An 18,491-nucleotide genomic window follows, 5' to 3' on the forward strand; every position below is an offset into this window, starting at 1 on the left:
AGACTTGTGTTATCTTTGACTACACTGTAGTGCAGGCTATAACCTGATACCATATAGCAGGCAGTGGTCCTGCACTCCACCATGGAAAGGGAGCTCCAGCTATGCCTACTCTCCAGGGGGAGTTTCCATAAAGATGGAGGATCCAAGCCAGCAGATTTCCCAAGAAACTTCCCTGTCCCACCTCCCCACAACCCCTGTTTCCAAGTTATAATTGATTCCCAGTATGTGTTATCACCATGAAGACTGTGATCAGCACTTGGGTTTGAGTGTGCCAGGCACTGAGATTACAAACATTGCAAATATTTCTCTTCCTCAGTAATCAAATCTAACATATGACACACTGCAACAAGAGGATTAGACATGGGAGAATGGAAAAACAACCTGTGCTTATACAGGATACATAATCACATAAATCAATATACGGATCAAAGTTTTCTTGAAGTAAGTGTAATGAATCAAAACCCAGAAATCTCTTTGTCATGTAAAAGTAGCTACAGAATGAGGTAATTTGCTTCAGGACTTCTTTGGATGGGCTCTGCACTACCACGAGGCATTTACTTGTTGCAAAGCAGCCTACCGAGGGAATCCATCTGTACTCTCGTATTTAACCTGAAAAGCCTGAAAGCTTCAAATTTGATTGCAGCTGGTCTGCAAAATAACAACTTTGGTGGGAAACAGTCAAGACATTGGTTTTTGATCAGAACTTCAAAGAAAAGTTTCTGGTGATCATCTCTTAGACCATCAAGGACCTGAGTAATTCCATATCTGGTGGAATCCCTGTCTACAGGGACAAAAAAACTCAGTCTGAAACAGAATATAATTTGCCTGCATTTAATTTTATGTCCAATAATGATACACTATTTATAAATTCAAAAAAGTAGTAAAGTAATATTTACTGTGAGGCCTTTTATTTATAAGGAATTGAGTTAAAAAATGAGATAATTAGAAAAATTAAGGATAAAAATATTGATTCAATATGAGAGAGATGCACACATGGTTTCTCAGGAAATCCTGCTGTAAGAAATTACCAAAGCCAGTATACCAGACACATGTCTGCTAAAAGATAAAATCAAACAATGTTGGAACTGTTCTTTCTCAAGAAACTGGGCACTGTCAAATCATCTCCTTCCAAATCATTCTAAATTCCCACTAGGTCAAGTCGTTGGCTCAAAGTCAAGCTTTCAAGCAGTTCTCGGCCAATTTTTCTTCCTGCTTCGTTAGACATAGCCTTTTGCCAGAGCTTCAGCAGCAATCCTCCTTGGAGAGAAACACAACATGACATTGTCAAATTAGCATGGAGCACATGCAGCTTGCAGCATACAAGGGATGAAATACATGTCTGCACTTGTCTTTCTCCTGTGGACAGTGAAAAGTAGACAAAGCTGGAGCTTGCTTATGGGGTAATAATTGCCTACAAATGCGTAGGGACACACAGGCCATTCATTCAGCTCAGGATCCTTTGTACTGAGAGACAACTGGGCTTTTCCCTTGTCACCAGTGTTGCAAGTCAAGATGATTGAAGACTCATGTTAAGGTCTTGGTCTGCACTTGCACATACCTTCATGGTTTATGAAGTAGTAGTGTGGTAGTTATAACTAGGCCTGTCTTTGTTTTCACTCTATAACAAAGAATTTGTGCTTTCTGCCAGCTAAGGCCTCAAGCTAATGAAGAAAATAATCCCCAGTACTTATGTCCAGGCAATAAGCTGTGGCCCTCTAGGAAGTGTGCCTGGCCAGCCCAACCTAACATTAGCACCAGTTTGCAGGATAGTCATTGTTTGCTCCTCACTACACTCAGTACTGATCTTTATAGTGGATAAAGGGTCTACAGAGGAAATTTGAGGGTAAAAAGTCTACTAGAAAACCAAGAAGAGTTATTGTCCTGCAAAACATGCTTTTGTATAAAACTGGCAACGTTGAAGAATTGAATTTGCACAGTATTGTACTGGGGGAATGAATTAGGAGGGGAAGGAAGCAAACAGTCCTCTTGCCTAGGAGGACCACAAGAGGACTGCAGAAAAGGTGAGGACAGCAGGAAAGGTTTTGAATAACGTGGCATATGCTGCTCTACCTTTGGGTATCAGTGAGGGGTAGAGCATAAAAAATAAAGATTCTGACTGTCCATGGATTGAGAAGCTTTAGAGGTAGCACAGCACTCTCTCAGTACAGTTCCTGCTGGACTAGCAGAGGCAACTAGAAGAAAATAAAGGGTAATCAAAGCCTGAATCAAGAAATGAAGTCTCACTCTTGGTTGGATGGAGTCCCATCCTAGGAGGTACTATCTGCTCTAGTCTATCCCTCTATCTGCTGTTGAAGTTTGCAGTACCAGAAGAGGACCCTATATCTCACAGAATGTATTCAAAATTTTGAGGAATCTGACTCTACAAAAACAGTATGTCACATTTTGTCACCTGAGGTTTTTAGCAATAATGTAGGGTCTTTCAGGTTCCTGCTGATGTTGTGGATCCAGAAAAATATATTTCAAAGCTTCTTTTTCTCATCTGCAAATCAGTCACCAGACTGAGTTAGCTGGCCTTTAATTCTCAGCTGAATTCAAAGCTCATCCATTAGAGCAGAGACAGGGAAACCTTTTCCCTGCAAAGCAATTTCAGGATTTCAGCTATGGACTTTATTTTGGCTGCACCTGCATGAAACTTCATCTCTCTCTTTCCTTCCATCTACCATATTCAACACTGATATCTCCTTTCCTCTCTCCCTGCATTGTTATCCTCACCTGCTGTGCTGCCCTGGTGCTCTTCTCCCTCCCTGCCATCCTGCTGGTCATACTTTTCTTTGCTCTGCCCCTTTTTCCCTCTGGAGGTAGGTCTAGAAACCGTGAGCTGTGACATAGACTACCAGGCAGGGGATAGAGCTGTTAAGACCCTTATTCAGATTCTGAGGAATAATGCTATATGGAAAGTGGGAGGGAAGCACTCTGTGATGGGAGGGTGCTCTTTTGCAGCACTCAAGAGCTTCATTTCACATCTTTTTCAGCTGCAAATGCAACTGGTGAGAGAATTTCCACTGAAATATATGGACAGAAGAGAATCACAAATGCCATAACTAGGCATACTAATTTTTCAGTGCATTTTTACGTTCTATTTCCATTTAAAGATTCAAAATAACTTTGCTTCATAAAGGTCAAACAAAAATAGCCAACCCAGCAGTATCTATGCATGAATTGAATCCTCAGAAGAGTGTAATTCTATGTCGCACCGCTGGATGGTGATGCATGACTTATTTTGGTGAAGATGATGAAGCCAGCATTGTCTAAGGATACCGTTTTGCTGGGACAAATGATGTTCTCTCAAAAACGAAAACCAGAACACTTGTGAACTCACGAACTCTTGCTCATGATCGTTTACTTTTTGTTGTTGTTGTTCAACTGATCTAATAACTTCATTAACAGCTTTAATGTTTCCAGATTCAACTGGTGAAACACAAATTAGTGTCTGCGTTTTTAAAGTTCCTATGAAAACCGGGGGGGGAAAAAGTAAGATCATCTGCTTAAAAAATGGATTTGTCTCACTGAAATCCCATGTGTAGTCAGTGTTATCCCATTGCTGCATTTGCTCTCTGGTGTGTTGTTTGTTTATAGTTGTATTTTTAACTATTTTACTGTTAGTCTCTAAGTGTTTATAGTACTTTATATAAAAAATTCACTGTATTCATATGAAGAAAGATATGTAGAGAGAACAAGATATTAAATATCTATGGACTGCGGACATTTGTAGGTCAGTCTCATACCTGTTAATTTATTTGCTTTATGAAGAGCTCTGATTGAAACCAGAACTTTATTTTGCCGTGGACTGAAGTCACTAATGGATGGGGGAACATCCCCTTCAACAAGCATCCTCGGGGGCAGGAAAGCCTGGAAGTTGTTTGTGGTTGGTAAATCTGTAGGGAAGTGTGTGGCCCCAATGAAATCTACAGCATTAGACCAGCCTTCACCAAAATTTGCTTCTGGATCAGAGAGATATTTTAAGCTGAAAGAGATGAAGATAAAAAATGTAACAAATAATTGAAATCTCCTGTAGAACACATTATTTGATCATTTATCCCAAATGTTTTTGTTCAGAATAAAATCCTGAGTGGTCTTAGTGCCACAGTGACCTAAAGCCTCCTTCAGTACTTTACACCTAATTTCTCCCGGTATTACTGCCTCTGCCCAGACTCAAAACAGCTCCTGAATCAGGCCCTGGCTCCCAGTGGGGAATCAACATGTCATTTTAAGGGCACAGCCTGCTTGCTCATCACGGTCTGGGCAGCCATCTCTCACTGGTCATCCCATACTCCGAGAGAGTGGAAAGAAGAGCAGAGCCTAAAGAGTAGATGCCTAAAGTAAGAAAGCTCATGCTATCCTTCCAAAGAGGCGTGAAGGTGGGGAGATCCTCCTTGGCCACCTTTCTCATCCCCTTACCTGTCCTGGAACTTGGGGAGTGCATAAGCAATGGAGCTAACATGTGCCTTCCACATAAGACCAAGGGCATCATCCAGTTTGAAGGAGGAGAAGGTTGCAGAGCTCACAGCTTTGTGTTCTGTAGATAGCAGATACTACAGCAATAGGGAGGAAAAAAGGCAGAGAATGAGAGGGGGGATCGAAACACGATGAATTTTTTTTATTTGCTCACATACTTCACAAACTAAGGAGTTTGCAAGCTAAGGAAAATTGCTTTTGAGTAGTTAGAATGTGCTGCTTTGTATGTAAATATAATGTCTGACATAGGGACAAAAATATGATAAATATAAATTTTTAAAATTAATATGTATCCACGCTGGAGTTAATGGGAGCTGCTGTTCTTTGACATCAACAGAGCAAGGGTTTTATTCACATACTTTAGGTATTCTGTCAGTGGACTTTTGTATCCAACTTCCGTGGAAGCTACTGCTATGAAATATTGGATTCCTTAAAAACTTGTCTCTATCCTTTTGGCCACAACTTTCTGGAGATTTTCAGAAAACAAGAAAATTATCCTTAATTGTTATCATTATGGTTATTTGTGGAGTTGATATTTTATAATAATTTCTGAAACGTGCTGCGTAGGAAAAATGATCTTACGAAGAAAAATCCAGTCTTTCAAAAACTCTCAAAGTCTCTCAAACCCTCTATCTTCACTCAGAGGTGCCAAGAGGAACTCATAGTTTAAGCTTTCAGATTATTATAAATTATTTGACTACCAACAATAATGTTGACAGTAGTAGTCTAACTATAAAAGATACTTATTAAATCTATGAAATAAGAAATATTGTCATCTTTGGGATTAGGGAACAGCTGAATGTGGAGGAAAGACAATATCTACTTGCATGAATAAGTGTCCCTCTGAATGAAGTTTCACATTTTCAGGTTTTTAGATGTCTAAAGGAATAAATGAACCCTATAAAACCAACCCAAGGCCATTTCTTAATGGCAGTGTTCCATCTCACATGCTTATTTTGCATTGCTAACATAAGCAGTATTGGAAGAATACAAATATAATTGTTAACAAAGCAGTGTCTTGGGACAGAGGCCAAATTACAGAAATTATCTTAAAGGAAGAAAAGAAAAATCCATAACTAGTAAAAATCATGGCCGCCTTATTTCCGACTCAATTTATGTTATGCTTTTCATTTTTCCTGCTTCTTGCTTTTATATGAAGCTGTTATTGAAAGAAAACTAAGCTCTCTGAGTCTTACAAGTGACAGTAATAATAGTTTTTAAAGGTAATATTCTGGTCTCATTTCTAAAACTATGGGGGGGGGAAGTAACATTATTTACTTCAAAAAAGGCCTTCCAGTCATCCATGAGCTTGGGCATACGAGACCTGCAGTCTGCAACACTGTAACAGAAATCATCTTTTCGCTCCTCTGGTGGCAATATTTCTACTTCGAACGGCAGCTGCCCAAAGAGGCCAGCCTCCACTGCCCCCAGAAAGGGTATGACAGCCAGGTAGTAATTCATACCTGTAACAATAATTAAAAAGGAGGAAGTGTTAATCACAAGCAAATGAAAAATTCCTGCATAGACAGGTGAACTCTGTCCCACACCAAATTCAACCGTTTCAAATTGCCCTGATACAACTGTGTTCAGCAGTGGGACGTATTTACTGAAATGCACTAATGGTGTCATCTGTATTAATTTAGATATGATTTGTAATGTTCCTTCATATATTGTCCTTTAAGAGCCTTGCATGAGCTTACAGAGGGCTTTACTTTGCCAGAAATGAAAACACTACTGAAAGAAAACTTAGATCTTTGTAGGCTGTCACAGACAGGACAAGAAAAACCTCTCAAATATTAATTGCAAACTAAGTAAGAAAGACTAAAGAGTACTCCACAAGTATTGTTTTCATTAAAAAATCCCCTTCTTTGCATCCTAGACCTATAAGAAATGAAAAGGCAAATACTAGCAATATTTTACTGGAAAATAATAATTTTGCTTTTAAAAATATTTCACACACCGAAAACTGCTTGAAAACTACCTCACTTTGTCTGTCCAGTTTTATTTTAGGGTGATGGCTTCCTTTGGTCTGATCCATAATTTGGAGCAGTCAGATCCAGCATGTAGGAAACTCAGGTTCATTTCTCGCATCTGCCAAATCATGTCTGCAGTGAGAGTGCCCATAGGGCTATTTGATATTCCACATTTGAAAGGAGAATTTTAAATTCTCCTTTAATTGTGTCCCCTTTGTAGAAATAAAGTTTAATAACTTTCAGTGAAGTAAAGCCTGGAAATCAGTTATTCTCTCTTTTGTGTGGGTGCCTCTGAGCTGCTGTGCTGAAAAGTCATTTGCTTATGGTCTCCGGGCCATGGGCTGCCCTGGTATGTTTTATACAATCACAGCAGCGAGGACCAAAATTACCAAAACCTGACCACCAACCATGTATCCCTGTCCTACTAATGGGAAACCGTCATTCCACCTTCTGGGAAGAAGACCACAAAACAAAGTTCAGCAAAAAGGAGTGTGCACCTTGGCTATAATTCACCAGGGACTATCTGTACAGGAACACTGAGGGAGCTTGGTGTATTGCTCTAAGGATGAGATGAGAAGAAGGATGGAGTGGCAAGTATGAAACAAAGGATAGAGCAACACAGTGCTATTGAGATTATGTTCCATCAAAAACAATGCAGCTCAAAAATACATATTACTTTTGATGCCCTACATATATTAATGACTAAAGTCACTCAAACTCCACCTCAACATGAAATGTCATCAATTCTAACTTCAGCTTCTCCCTTCCCTCAAAGAAATTAATATAAATATCACTTAAGCAGGGAGGGAGGTCACCGAAGACTCAATCGTAACTTCTGGGATCAGTCGACAGGCTGAACCTGTCTTCTCCCCCCTAAGGATGCTTATTGAGTAAGAATCTCATTCTATGCAAGCTAAATTGTTATTTCTAGCTAGCTTAGTGGTTAGAGTTTGTCTATATATTGCTTCAAATTCATTTCTGCAGTCTGTTACTATCAACAGCAATCTCTGAACATTAACCTGTCACAGTCTTCTGCTATCAGTGTGTTTGTTAATAAAGTGTGTTATTCTGTAAATTACTTGGTGTGAGTCCTTCAAGGGCACTAGGAGTGGCTGGCAGCAATATCATACTTGACAAAACTGGTCATACATACAGAGTGGGAATGCTCTTGGTGTATGAACCTGAATAGGTTGGTTGAACCACCCTCCAAAACAGTGAGCTAAAAAGACTGATGTTCTTAAGTAGGGAGTTTCCCATACACCTAGGGGTGTATTAAATGTGAGTTTCTTCTTTAAACTCATTCCTGGCTTCTTATGACTACTCATGCCAGAGAGGGCAGCTCTGAAGGACAGCTGAAAGCACTGATACTCTCAGAACAGTAAGAGACATTTCCATGCAGTCTCAAAGACTTTTTGCATGTTCTTGCTGCAATAGGCTAAATCAAGGCTGAGTTTATAAAATTTGGAGGCAACAAAATTGATATCGAGCAAACATGCAATATTTAGAAGTAAGTGAAGAGCAGGAATGCAAACACTGAGAAGGTAAAGGTGGTGGTTTCTATTCCAGGAGGGTACCCTGCTTGCACAGGGCTATGAAGTGACTCTTATTACTTGTCACTTCATGGGACGCCTTCCCACAGAGCATGTAGTGCTATCCAACCACAGAGATGGGAAACTGAAGGTGGAGTGAGTATCGCAGTTGGCTTTGGTTTTACTCTAGATTTACATTTTAAATTTTCTCTGTGCTTGTGCCTTTGTTCACTTGAAGACATATACATTTAATTGCTAACTCACAGCCAGAAGCTTCGTTCAACAAAGCATTCCTGTGGTGGGGAAGGGACAGAGCTGCTCGCTGAAACCTTCTGGCAGGTCTAGTGGAAAGGGGGACCTAGGACAGGACAGCAAGAAAGCTGAGGGAGCAAGGGACAGAAGTGATGGAGGGAGAACATGCTATGGGAAAAAGAACCAAAGGTGATTGCAAGAACCACAAAGATTCCTGCTTGACATTCTCACACAAGGTTTTAGTTTGAAGTGCTAGCATCTAAACTGAACAAATCTGCTACTGAGTAATTGAAAACTGCAAATATCTACAAATATAGATAACTGTCAAGGTGTTTCCCACTTATTTAACATAAATTTTTGCAGTATAAACATTTTTAGAGCTGCAAGTTTGGGTTTTTTTTCTCCTTCCTCAAATATATTATCAAAATCAACTAACTTTTATTTACTCACACTTAGGTGTCTTACTGTAAGTTTGCAATGGAGCATCACATAACATGGAAATTACATTGTAATAGAGAATTCTAAGGGGAAGAAAGATTTAGAAATAGCCTTCTAGGACACTAATCTTATTCTGGAGAAGAACAGTGTATTAGCATATACTTACAGGACCACCAGCTTCTTACAGATTGGCATAGGAGGTCTCCATATTCATAGCCACAGGAAGTTGCACCAGAAGGATCTGCTAACCTACCTGAAAAAATCAAACAAAATAATACAACCAATAATTATCAAACTTTTCACACAAGAAATCCTACTGAGATGAAAAAAATATATAGGAGTAAAGCACAAAGAATTTTGCTCAGAGAAGTAAAACAATTACTGTTGCTTTGTTTCATAAACTACTGTTCCTAGAGTAGTTGAATCTCTCAGTGCATAGTAATTTGATTGTACAGTTTGATTTATACCTCACTGTGAATTTATGGAGCTGTTTGAAATCAGGACACCACGGTGATATTTTTACAGAGGTGTAAATATATATTCACATAGAGAGGTAAACACATGCATAGCTGATGCATAATTTCCAATAGATGTAGGGCTGCTAGTGCAGGAGAGCTGCTTAATGAGCAGAATAGCACAAATTAAATGTACTAGTAATTGTCTCACCTAATTGGGTTGTGTGATACAGAATCCCTTTCAGTTTAATCATGCATACAAACATGGCCTTACTGTGAAGCTAAGCATGCAAATGTTGTTGTAACTGATTAGCAAGGGTTTCAAGTATCTATGCTGTAGCAAACACGCAAGACATTTCACAATTATTCGTGACAGCATGTAAGGCATATTTTACTTTAAGCATGTGATGTGAAGAAACAGCCCAAGTATTAAAAGAATAACATACATGTATATGAAGTGGTAAGTAGTCATGTAGTGTGTCAGGAAGTCTGCTTGAATTGCATGATGTGAAATTACCACGTTCTAGTCCAATGACTTGAGCTATTCCAGAAGCTCTCAAACTCTGCCCTGCAGAGCACTTACTCTCTGACAAGTCAGCTGAATGAAGACAGCATCATTTCTGTCAGATTAGAACTAAACCTCGTTACCAAACCAAATTTTCTGATACTTTTTGCTCAAGAAGAAGAGATGATCATGAACAATGTGGATACAAATTATCCTAATTATCTTCCCTAGATGACTGGACAGAGCTTGTGCTCTGGGGCATGCTAGGTGCTCAAACTCATATCTTTCATTAGCAGAGCACATGAACTTGCAGTGATGAGGATTGCAGTTCAACTGGAATATTTTTTTTTAATGAAAAATTATAATTTTTAATATTAACAGAAAGATTATATTTTTTGATATTCTACTTCAACAGAGAGTGCCAAAAATAGGCACAATAGATCACTGGTATGCAAAGGAGATGAATGGGAAGGCTAAAGGATAAGAAGAAAAGAAGACAAAATGTTGTAAAGAGTTGTATATGAGGTTTATGAAAGATTGTTAGCTTTGGTGTTTTGGGAAAATGAAGAGTCCCAGGCAGTATCAGTGATAATTATAAGATATGTAGTAATTACTAGCTGCGCTTACAGGTCTATACTCCATTTTTGTTGTTTCTGCTATTCCCTGTGCTTAACATGATCGTTATTTCAGTCTTCAGGTCTACCCAAGCTAAGCTGTGTCTCTCTGTATTGACAGTGTCCCCAGCTGTATGTTATCCCATCAGTAAGATCTCTCCACTATTTTTTGTGGAAAGGTTGTTACTGAAAATGCTAAATGCAGTTGTTCTTATCTTGCTGAGGAAGAACTCTGAGCACATCCTCCATTTAGCTGTGTAATTATCTTAGCAACGCTCATCACTAAATTCTCCCTCAGGTGTTCCTTTACCAAATTTACAGTTCCCTGTTTCATTCTTATCTTGTAAAGTATCATTAAAAATTTTCATCCTATGCTTTGCTTTTACAAAGGGAGGAAATACATTTCTGGACTTCGATAAAACAACATTCATATAATGAAAGAAAATATAAGTTAGCCTGACACAATCTACCTTTGATTCATGTAAGCTCTGCTTTATCCCTTTTTCTGTTTAGTTCTATGTCTTTAATTATTCTTTCCTCTATACTTATTCTAATGTCTCGTCTACTGCTGATGTAAGACAAATGTTTATGTGTTCTTATCCCACTTTTCCTTCTTCTTAAATATAGGTACAACCTATCCTGCTCTTCAGACATACAATGGTGCCTCAATCTTTCTCAAAGTTCTTGCTCCTGAATTTGTACTTCTATATGTGAAGTGGGGGTAGACACTACCCAGTTTCCTCAGTTTGTGTAGGTAGGACTCCCAGTCTAGCTTCATCTCCCAAGTGACAAATTGTGCTTCCACAGTCTCATTCCTAACATCCGTTTTGTCTCAACATAATTTTCTCTACTGTAAATTTAGGGAAATTACTGATTTCATTTTATGTCCATGAGTAGATTATTGCAAATCTTTGTACCGCTCTTATTAAGTAGCAGCTTCGCTTCCTCTTTATGGTTTATACAGAACTATACCCGTAAAAATATTTTCTTGGTAACATAACTTTCAAGACCAGACAGAACTGTTAATTCAACAATTTTTGTAGTGTTTTTAAAGATCTGTTTTCTTGCACTCTGGACTCAAATCCTGCTTTTGTATGTCCAAGCTTATTAAGTCAATTTACAAACACTTAAGCCTTTCCTCACTAGTTTATCCCAGTTGCCTATCTCAGTTAGGTTTAGCCTTTTGCTAACCTCAAGGCTGAATGCAGCAGAATTATGTTGTTCTTTGTCCCTTATCTATTTATTTTTCAACTTCTCATATTTTTTTACTGTAAAACCTTTTAGTAGTTTTTTAACATTCTGGTTATGTAATTTCAAAAATATATCTCCTTGTCTAAGAACCAGTCCTGTGACTCTCTGGCAGGTGACAGTACATCTTCACCTATCTATGCAACAAGGTGCAAATCTTCCTCTCATCTACTATGTCCCTTGTCTCTACTTGGAAATCCTCACTGCAACAAGGCACATCCTCACTTTGTGGAAGAGGTCGTTCTACATAACTAGATCCTTTCCAGCAGGTAACCACTGAAGTGTAGCTTCTGCATCCAGTCATCTTTGCCTCACAGTGGGTCAATTCTCCTGCTGCACCGGCCTCTCCCCTTCTTGTATACATAAAAAAGGGAAAGAGGAAAAAGATTGACTAAACTCCAGCCAAATTCTTCTTGTTGCTGTCTGTTTGCCAGCTAGTTTCCTGCTTGGATTTTGCTTACTACGTTGTTTACCTAATTTTTACTTAGGAGTTAATTTTCCATTAGTTGAGACTAAATGCTGGCAGCCTTGCTTCACCGCCAGCTGCAGCACCTCTAGTTTCTTCCAAACATACAGCTTCAGCCAAACCACCACTACAAATTATATCCAATAAAGAAAAAAACAGGCAGACAGATACATTTGCTTACATCTTGTTACCACCAGGCACAAGTTCGTGAAAACGTCCTTGATTTTATTCCCCTCTTCCCCTCTTTTTTTGATTGCTAGAACAAGGCGAGTTCAGCTCTGGCTTTGAAAGGAAAGCTTCACTGACTGCTGTGTGTGAAGCAGCCTCTGAGAGAATGCATTCTCTGATAAAGCCCCTGATAAGATATTACAGCCTTAGCCTTAAGGGACCTTTCACATGTGTTTCTGTGTCTGCTTCCCTGTCATGAACAGGCAAACAAGAATGACTGCCCTAGATAAAAACAAGCTTTTAGGGGATAAACCATTAGAATTTGGACAAAATTGAAAACACCACAAAACCAAATCAACAACAACAACAAAACAAACTCACAACCCCCACAAACAAACAAAACAACCTCAACAAACAGAACAAGCTCTAATTTTTGTAAAAAGCATATCTAGAAAATAATGAGGCTACTTCTAAACTGATCATAAAGAGCAAATGGAAATAAATTCTCACAAGGAGAGGTGGACTTTTAACTATCTGTATTAGAAATTAAACTAAAACTACCTATAGAAGATCGTAACATTAACAGCCATTAACAAAAAACAAAAGCTTATTAGTTAACAAATTAAGAGCAGCCCTGCACAGTGCAGGTCCTGAAATCTATCTACTATAAACTGGAACAACTGGGAATACCTTTTCAAAGATTTTCTGCTAGCTGAAATATTACCCATCTAAACCACAGATCTTCTGTATTCTGACCTCTTCCTATTAGGAATTTTAATAGCTATTGCTCAACAAGGCAAGGGTGTTCTCTTTGTTCAGCATTTCTTTTTCAAATTGGCAGCTTAGCTCAGCATGTCAAAGTTTACACATGCTGAGGCTACGCTGGGCTTTCGGGGCAAAAACCTTGGAAAGGAAGACTCAAAGCAGATCCAGTAAATACTTTGCTAATCTAACATTTTAAGGACATAACTCATACCTGTACGAAATTGCCACCCATGCTGCAGTGGTAATCCCCAGAGAATGTTGCCAGTGTTTTGGAGTCCAAAGGCACTAAAATATTTGGCTGAAGAATTTAGCAAGCTCTTATACACTCCCAGTCTTTCTTGATAGTTCCAAACATTGATGACAATTTTGTTGTCCTTTACTGGGAAATCCAGCAGGTTTTCAGGGGCAAGGTCCCACAGAGGAGGATATTCATCTTCTCCAGGGACTTTGTTTTCACTCCATGCTGCAGCCGTCACAGGACTCAGGGTAATAGTCACTATAAAAAGAGTATATATGCCAAGGCAGGGCCACATTGTGAAGGTTTATAACCCAGGTGTTTGTGGCTGCAGGGTTTTTATCAGGAAAGATGAGGGCTGGGCAAAAAAGGGTGACTCAAACAGAGGTCTCCGTTGTCGACCTTCCCTCTTCCCAGTGACCCTGACGTGGAGTTGCCAGATTAGCAACTGTGTGAGTAATGCTCTGTCCTTTCCATGGAATCCAGGGAGCAGCAACAGATGTTTAAGAAGAATCAATCTAATCAGAAAATGTCCAAGTCTGCACTGCCCATGACATATACCCACCCTTCCATATGGCTGAGTTGCTACAATACTGACTGTAGAGTTGCATTATCAAAATTTTTGTTGCAGTGTTTCTTACTAGTTGTCAGCTTCCCTTTCCCAGCCTAGTTCCTTCAGGTAAAAAAGGGACAGCAATGCCATAGAGCTCACTCCAGCACACATGCAAGGCAGAATGGGGCTAGGGCTGAGGTACTCTGAGGAGGGCTCAAAGCGCTGACAAAGGAACAGCAGTGACATATGGCCGGCACTGCCATTGGCACCTTTGTCTTTTGGCCTCGAGACAACTGCCTGCAGCCTTCAGGTCATAAGAGTGTTGGAAATAGCCAAATCAGCCTGTCTGCAAGTACTGACTTGTCTTGTGTGGAAATGGTCATCATTGTAAAGTCCTAAATTCTCCTACTAAACCTCCATGATCTTGTAGCCTGTAAAGGGAATATAAAGGCCAAGCCTCCACTGATAAAAGGGGTGTCTAAGTTACACTCTAAAAAAGGTGAAACTGTCCAGCTGCCTTCCTCTCACCTACTTCTAGGAATTCTGGGACTTTATAATCTTCAGCTGCTTTTTCTCAGATAAGCAGTGGTTGCAAAAGAACACTCAGCAAACACATGGTTTGTTATCTCCGTAGTCTTTTATTTGCATGAGAAAAATTGCAAATGCCCCTTTTCTTTGAAGTAATTCTGTGAGTTTCGGTTGGGCTTTGTGTGCCTAAAGTACCTTAAACTGTGGATGGAACAAGTCAAAAGTGGCTGCAAACTTTTCACAGTAAATTTTAAAAAAATTTATCAGTTCAATTCAAAATTTTTCCATTTTCTCTATGTATTAAGGAGACTTTCTAGTCTCTAAATATCTAAATAGTATGATTTTTCAATGATCATTTATTATTTTTGGCTCCGCTACTGAGAAAGAAACAAAGGCTTTTGAAATACATAGATCGGAGAACGCTTTTTCTAATCATGCTGCCTTGCAGAGGTTACAAATAATCAAGCTGTTCTTTCATTAACTTTCTGTGGACGGGATTTATCTAAGGTCACTGTGGACATTTAAATACTAACCTAGCTATGAAGATTCCCTCGATAGCCAAACCAGAGAACGAGACATGTCCAGAATGCAACTCATTTAAAACACACCACTGAGAGGAGTATTGCTCCTTTCTGGGTGTAGAGGGAGTAAAAATTACAAGTTTACCTTTAGACAGAGAAAAAAATATTTTTAGATTAAATAAGATCAATATTGTTTCACCTACTTTTCTGGAATAATTCTTTCAGAAATCTTTTCAAAGGTACTTTTTATTTCCTTGAAATAAGACATTCTGTGAAATAATACTGAGGATAAATGCCAAGAACTGTGTTGATTTCATACATACCTATATATATATATATATATATATATATATATATATATATATTAGGATCTAATTGAGACAATGGGCAGTAAGGCTCACCTAAAAAGGAATAATGCTGAAAGGCATTAACTAGGTCACAAGACTTACGGAGGAAACCTGTGACTCAATGAAATAAAAGGCACAAATTTCATAATTGCACTAGGGCAAAAATTTTATTTGGGAACACGAAGGAGTGAGTAAGAGTGGCTGGTTTTTTGGTTTTTACCATCACTGAAGGAAGTGTCCAAATCAGGAGGCTAAATTCTTTCTGGTTTTCTATAGTCAAGGGGGAGAGTTTGAATTTGCTAGTGAGAGATACCAGCCATTTGTATTACGAATTATTTTGCTTTAGGTAATTAAGGTAAAGAGAGGTGAATAAACTTCTTCACTTTTTTTTGCAAAGGTACAGTACATTTACATCCTCATGACAGATTACATATAGTAAATTGGTTGGTTCCATGTTTGTGTGGAACTTTATTGTGCATGAAAAACTGTCCTCCTGCTCTGCCATCTGGAAAAGCGAACCCTACTAACACTGGTCTGGGCAGGCGTAAAAATATTAATTACTAGTCTGAATGCAAAAATGTACTTTCTCAAAAGACTTATAATACAGAATTAAGAGAAATTAATGACATAATGCTTGTCTTATATCAATTTTTGAGCTATTTTATAGAAAAAAAATTGTGTTGCATGCTAAATGGTAAAAACCAAAACTTGAATACATCTACTTAGACAAACTCTGCTGAGTTCGTTCACTTTTAGGAGTTTCAGCCTTTTGCTTACTATGGTAATAAAAGGAGTTCAACAACCCAATTCATCTTTAAAGAGTCAACAATAATTTTTCCGTAGTACAATAAAAAATTCTTTCTGAAAAATATTATAATTAATTTTATAGCTCTTACTCAGTTTTTGCATTTATCTGTGCCAGCGAATATGTTGCTGAAGTTTCTTTAAGTCTTTAGGGACAATGGTTTTCCTTTGAGAAATATCTGGCGTTTCCAGTTTGGAATCCAGGCCTGTTGGTTTTGCTGTCCTGAGGGGGGGGACAAGGGTGTGCTTCATGTGATATCAATTGGACTTGAGTGGTGGTGATGTTGGGTGTTGAGTCATAGCACCCCTTCAGGGCTGTCAGCATTTTAAATAAGTGGAAGATTAAGGAAGACTTAGTAATGTCAGCACCTCTGTTCTTTTCACAACTCTCTTAATAAGCACCCTACCAGTTACTCAGTAAGGATGTGCTCATACAGACATTGCAATAGAAGCACGTGCTGGAAAAGACTGTAGATTATGATAGATGGTAATTTCAGATCTGATATGTAATTGTTTTCAAGTTTCAAGAGACAACTCTATAGTTTTCAGATGGGCTACAGATTTTGCTTCAAGATAACAGCAGAAAAGCTGGTAAGCATCAGTTAGACTGGTTGAGGTGACTGCAAGAAAAGATGGCAGCCTTAAGTCCCCAGACTATCAAAACATAAAGTTCTGTAGTCCTGGTGGGATACTCTGAGGAAGGAACTGGAAAGCGAGTGAGGAAGAAGCATCAGTACTCCCACTGGAGTGAAGTCAGAAGCATGTGAGAAATCTTTAGATTATCTGGTGCTCTCACTACCCTTCAATCACATAAAATAGCACTGAAAAGAAGGGTTCCCACACTTCATTTTAGGGCAACTGTCCTAAGAAAAAGAAGAATGAGTTTTCATTTAGATGGGATGTTGTTCTGGATGAGCCTCCCTGTCACCTGGCACATTTTTTCATGCCCTGACATTTCCATCAGTAATTGTGAGTGCTCCTTGACTGTGATCTGTTCCAGGGAAAACAAGACCACACTGTAGTTGAAGGTATTCTTAATGTATTTCACTGGATAAACTTAGAACAGTGGATATATTTAGGTTACTTACTCATATTTGTTGTTATTGACTGCAGTTATCATTTTGAACAGACTTTCTTTTTTGTCACAGGCAGGGATATTTGGCAAGGGAGGATCTCTCTGGTTTCAGTGGCCTCCAGCAAAACCCTTTAACAGGGCTATAAAAGAGATTATAAATTGCTACCGGTGTCGTTGTGAGTAAAGGTCATCAGCTAAACCTCATGACCATGAGCGGGCTCTACCACTAACGCAGCAACACACGTGGTAAGACTGTTAGGCATCTGAGGGGCAACTACACTGTGTATGTAGTGGACCTAGCAGCAGGTGCTGCATCATCATATCCTGTGTTCTCCATATGTCCTTGGACCTAACATTTCTCCTTCTTTGGAAAACATCATTCTCATGTTGTTCTCCCCTCTCCAAAAGACTTCCCGTATTACCTGCTGATCTTGCATCACCAGAAAAAGTAACCTATGCTGCAGAGCTGCAGATCCTGACAATCCAGACTATAAATTGTGCTGATAAATGTTGGTGAAGCATGGTCATAATAATATATTCACTTTATCTCTCTCTCGCTTTCTTTCTTTTTTTTTTTTAACAGAAGCAAACTATTGAATTGGCCATACAGAGTAGCACAAAAAAAATCCCAACCAAACCAACCAACCAACCAAACAAAAAAAGAAATAAAAACAAACAAAAACACAAACAAACAAACAAAAACAAACAAACAAAAAACCCAAAACCAAACAAAAAAACTCAACCCCCCCAAACCTAATAATCAAATCAAATCCAATCACTCCTATTTTAGGAAATACTAGATTCATAGCTGTAGTGGGATTTTACCATATGCAGTTTTTCTTTCCCAGATGAAGCAGCATTCTTTCCATGGAGCTGGCTGGGTGAAAGTCTGGCTGGATAACTGGCTACAAAGGCAAGTGTAAGTCCAACATTTCCAGAGTTCCAATTCATAATAGTAAAAGAGGAGTAACTACCAGCAAGGTAAACATATGGTTTTAGGAGTAAGCTACAAGATGTGTAATGCGTACCTGAAGCTGTCCCAGGTGTACTCTTTCAGATCAGAGTGCTCCAGAGGAGTACAGACCATACTCAAGTTCCTGAGCAGGCTTGCTTGCAGGACCAATGTGACTTTATGTGTGGGCAGATAAGTAGATAGATAGATGGATACAAAACCAATCAACCAAAAAAAAAAACAAACCTTCAACAGACCCAAAACAAAAAAAATTGAATCAACCTATAGTTTTCATTTTCATAATGGTATTTTGGAGGTATATTTTCCTTAGAGGTTAGTTCAGATGACACCATAACCTTCACATCTTTTTGTTATCTTCAGTTTAGAAGGTGAAGCTTAAGCTGATCACAGACTCAAATATCTGTAGAATTTAGCACCTACAGATCTATGGTCTTCCACATCACCTCTTCAACACCTACTCTACAAGACATCAACCTTATTTTCATATGGTGGAATTCGTTCCTTTGAGACAGACCACACAAAACCTCCATTCACTGGAACAGAGATTTAAAAGTTGGTAAAACCAA

At 38.8% G+C, this 18,491-nt stretch overlaps 1 protein-coding gene across 1 annotated transcript; it reads right to left on the minus strand.

Annotated features, from left to right (window-relative positions):
* Positions 1-830: 830 nt before the first annotated feature.
* Positions 831-13,509, minus strand: CUNH6orf58 (chromosome unknown C6orf58 homolog). Its single transcript, XM_051792248.1, has 6 exons — positions 13,101-13,509; positions 8,835-8,921; positions 5,755-5,939; positions 4,420-4,553; positions 3,747-3,985; positions 831-1,257 (listed from the first exon to the last, which is right to left on the minus strand). The coding sequence occupies exons 1-6, from the start codon at positions 13,420-13,422 to the stop codon at positions 1,139-1,141; spliced, it is 1,086 nt and encodes a 361-aa protein (XP_051648208.1). The 5' UTR covers positions 13,423-13,509; the 3' UTR covers positions 831-1,138.
* Between the last annotated feature and the right edge of the window lie 4,982 nt (positions 13,510-18,491).

The sequence above is a fragment of the Manacus candei genome, unplaced genomic scaffold (assembly GCF_025592945.1).
Source record: "Manacus candei isolate 608988 ecotype Guabito, Panama unplaced genomic scaffold, ASM2559294v1 h1tg000034l, whole genome shotgun sequence".
NCBI classification, from domain to species: domain Eukaryota; kingdom Metazoa; phylum Chordata; class Aves; order Passeriformes; family Pipridae; genus Manacus; species Manacus candei.

Excerpts from the sequence above, each read along its gene's own strand:
- CUNH6orf58 (XM_051792248.1), bottom strand. The coding sequence starts at position 13,422 with ATGTGGCCCTGCCTTGGCATATATACTCTTTTTATAGTGACTATTACC. Across the intron at positions 8,922-13,100 it reads TGGGTGGCAATTTCGTACAG|GTAGGTTAGCAGATCCTTCT; the intron begins GTATGAGTTATG and ends TGATTTTTTCAG. Across the intron at positions 5,940-8,834 it reads TGTAAGAAGCTGGTGGTCCT|GTATGAATTACTACCTGGCT; the intron begins GTAAGTATATGC and ends TTATTGTTACAG.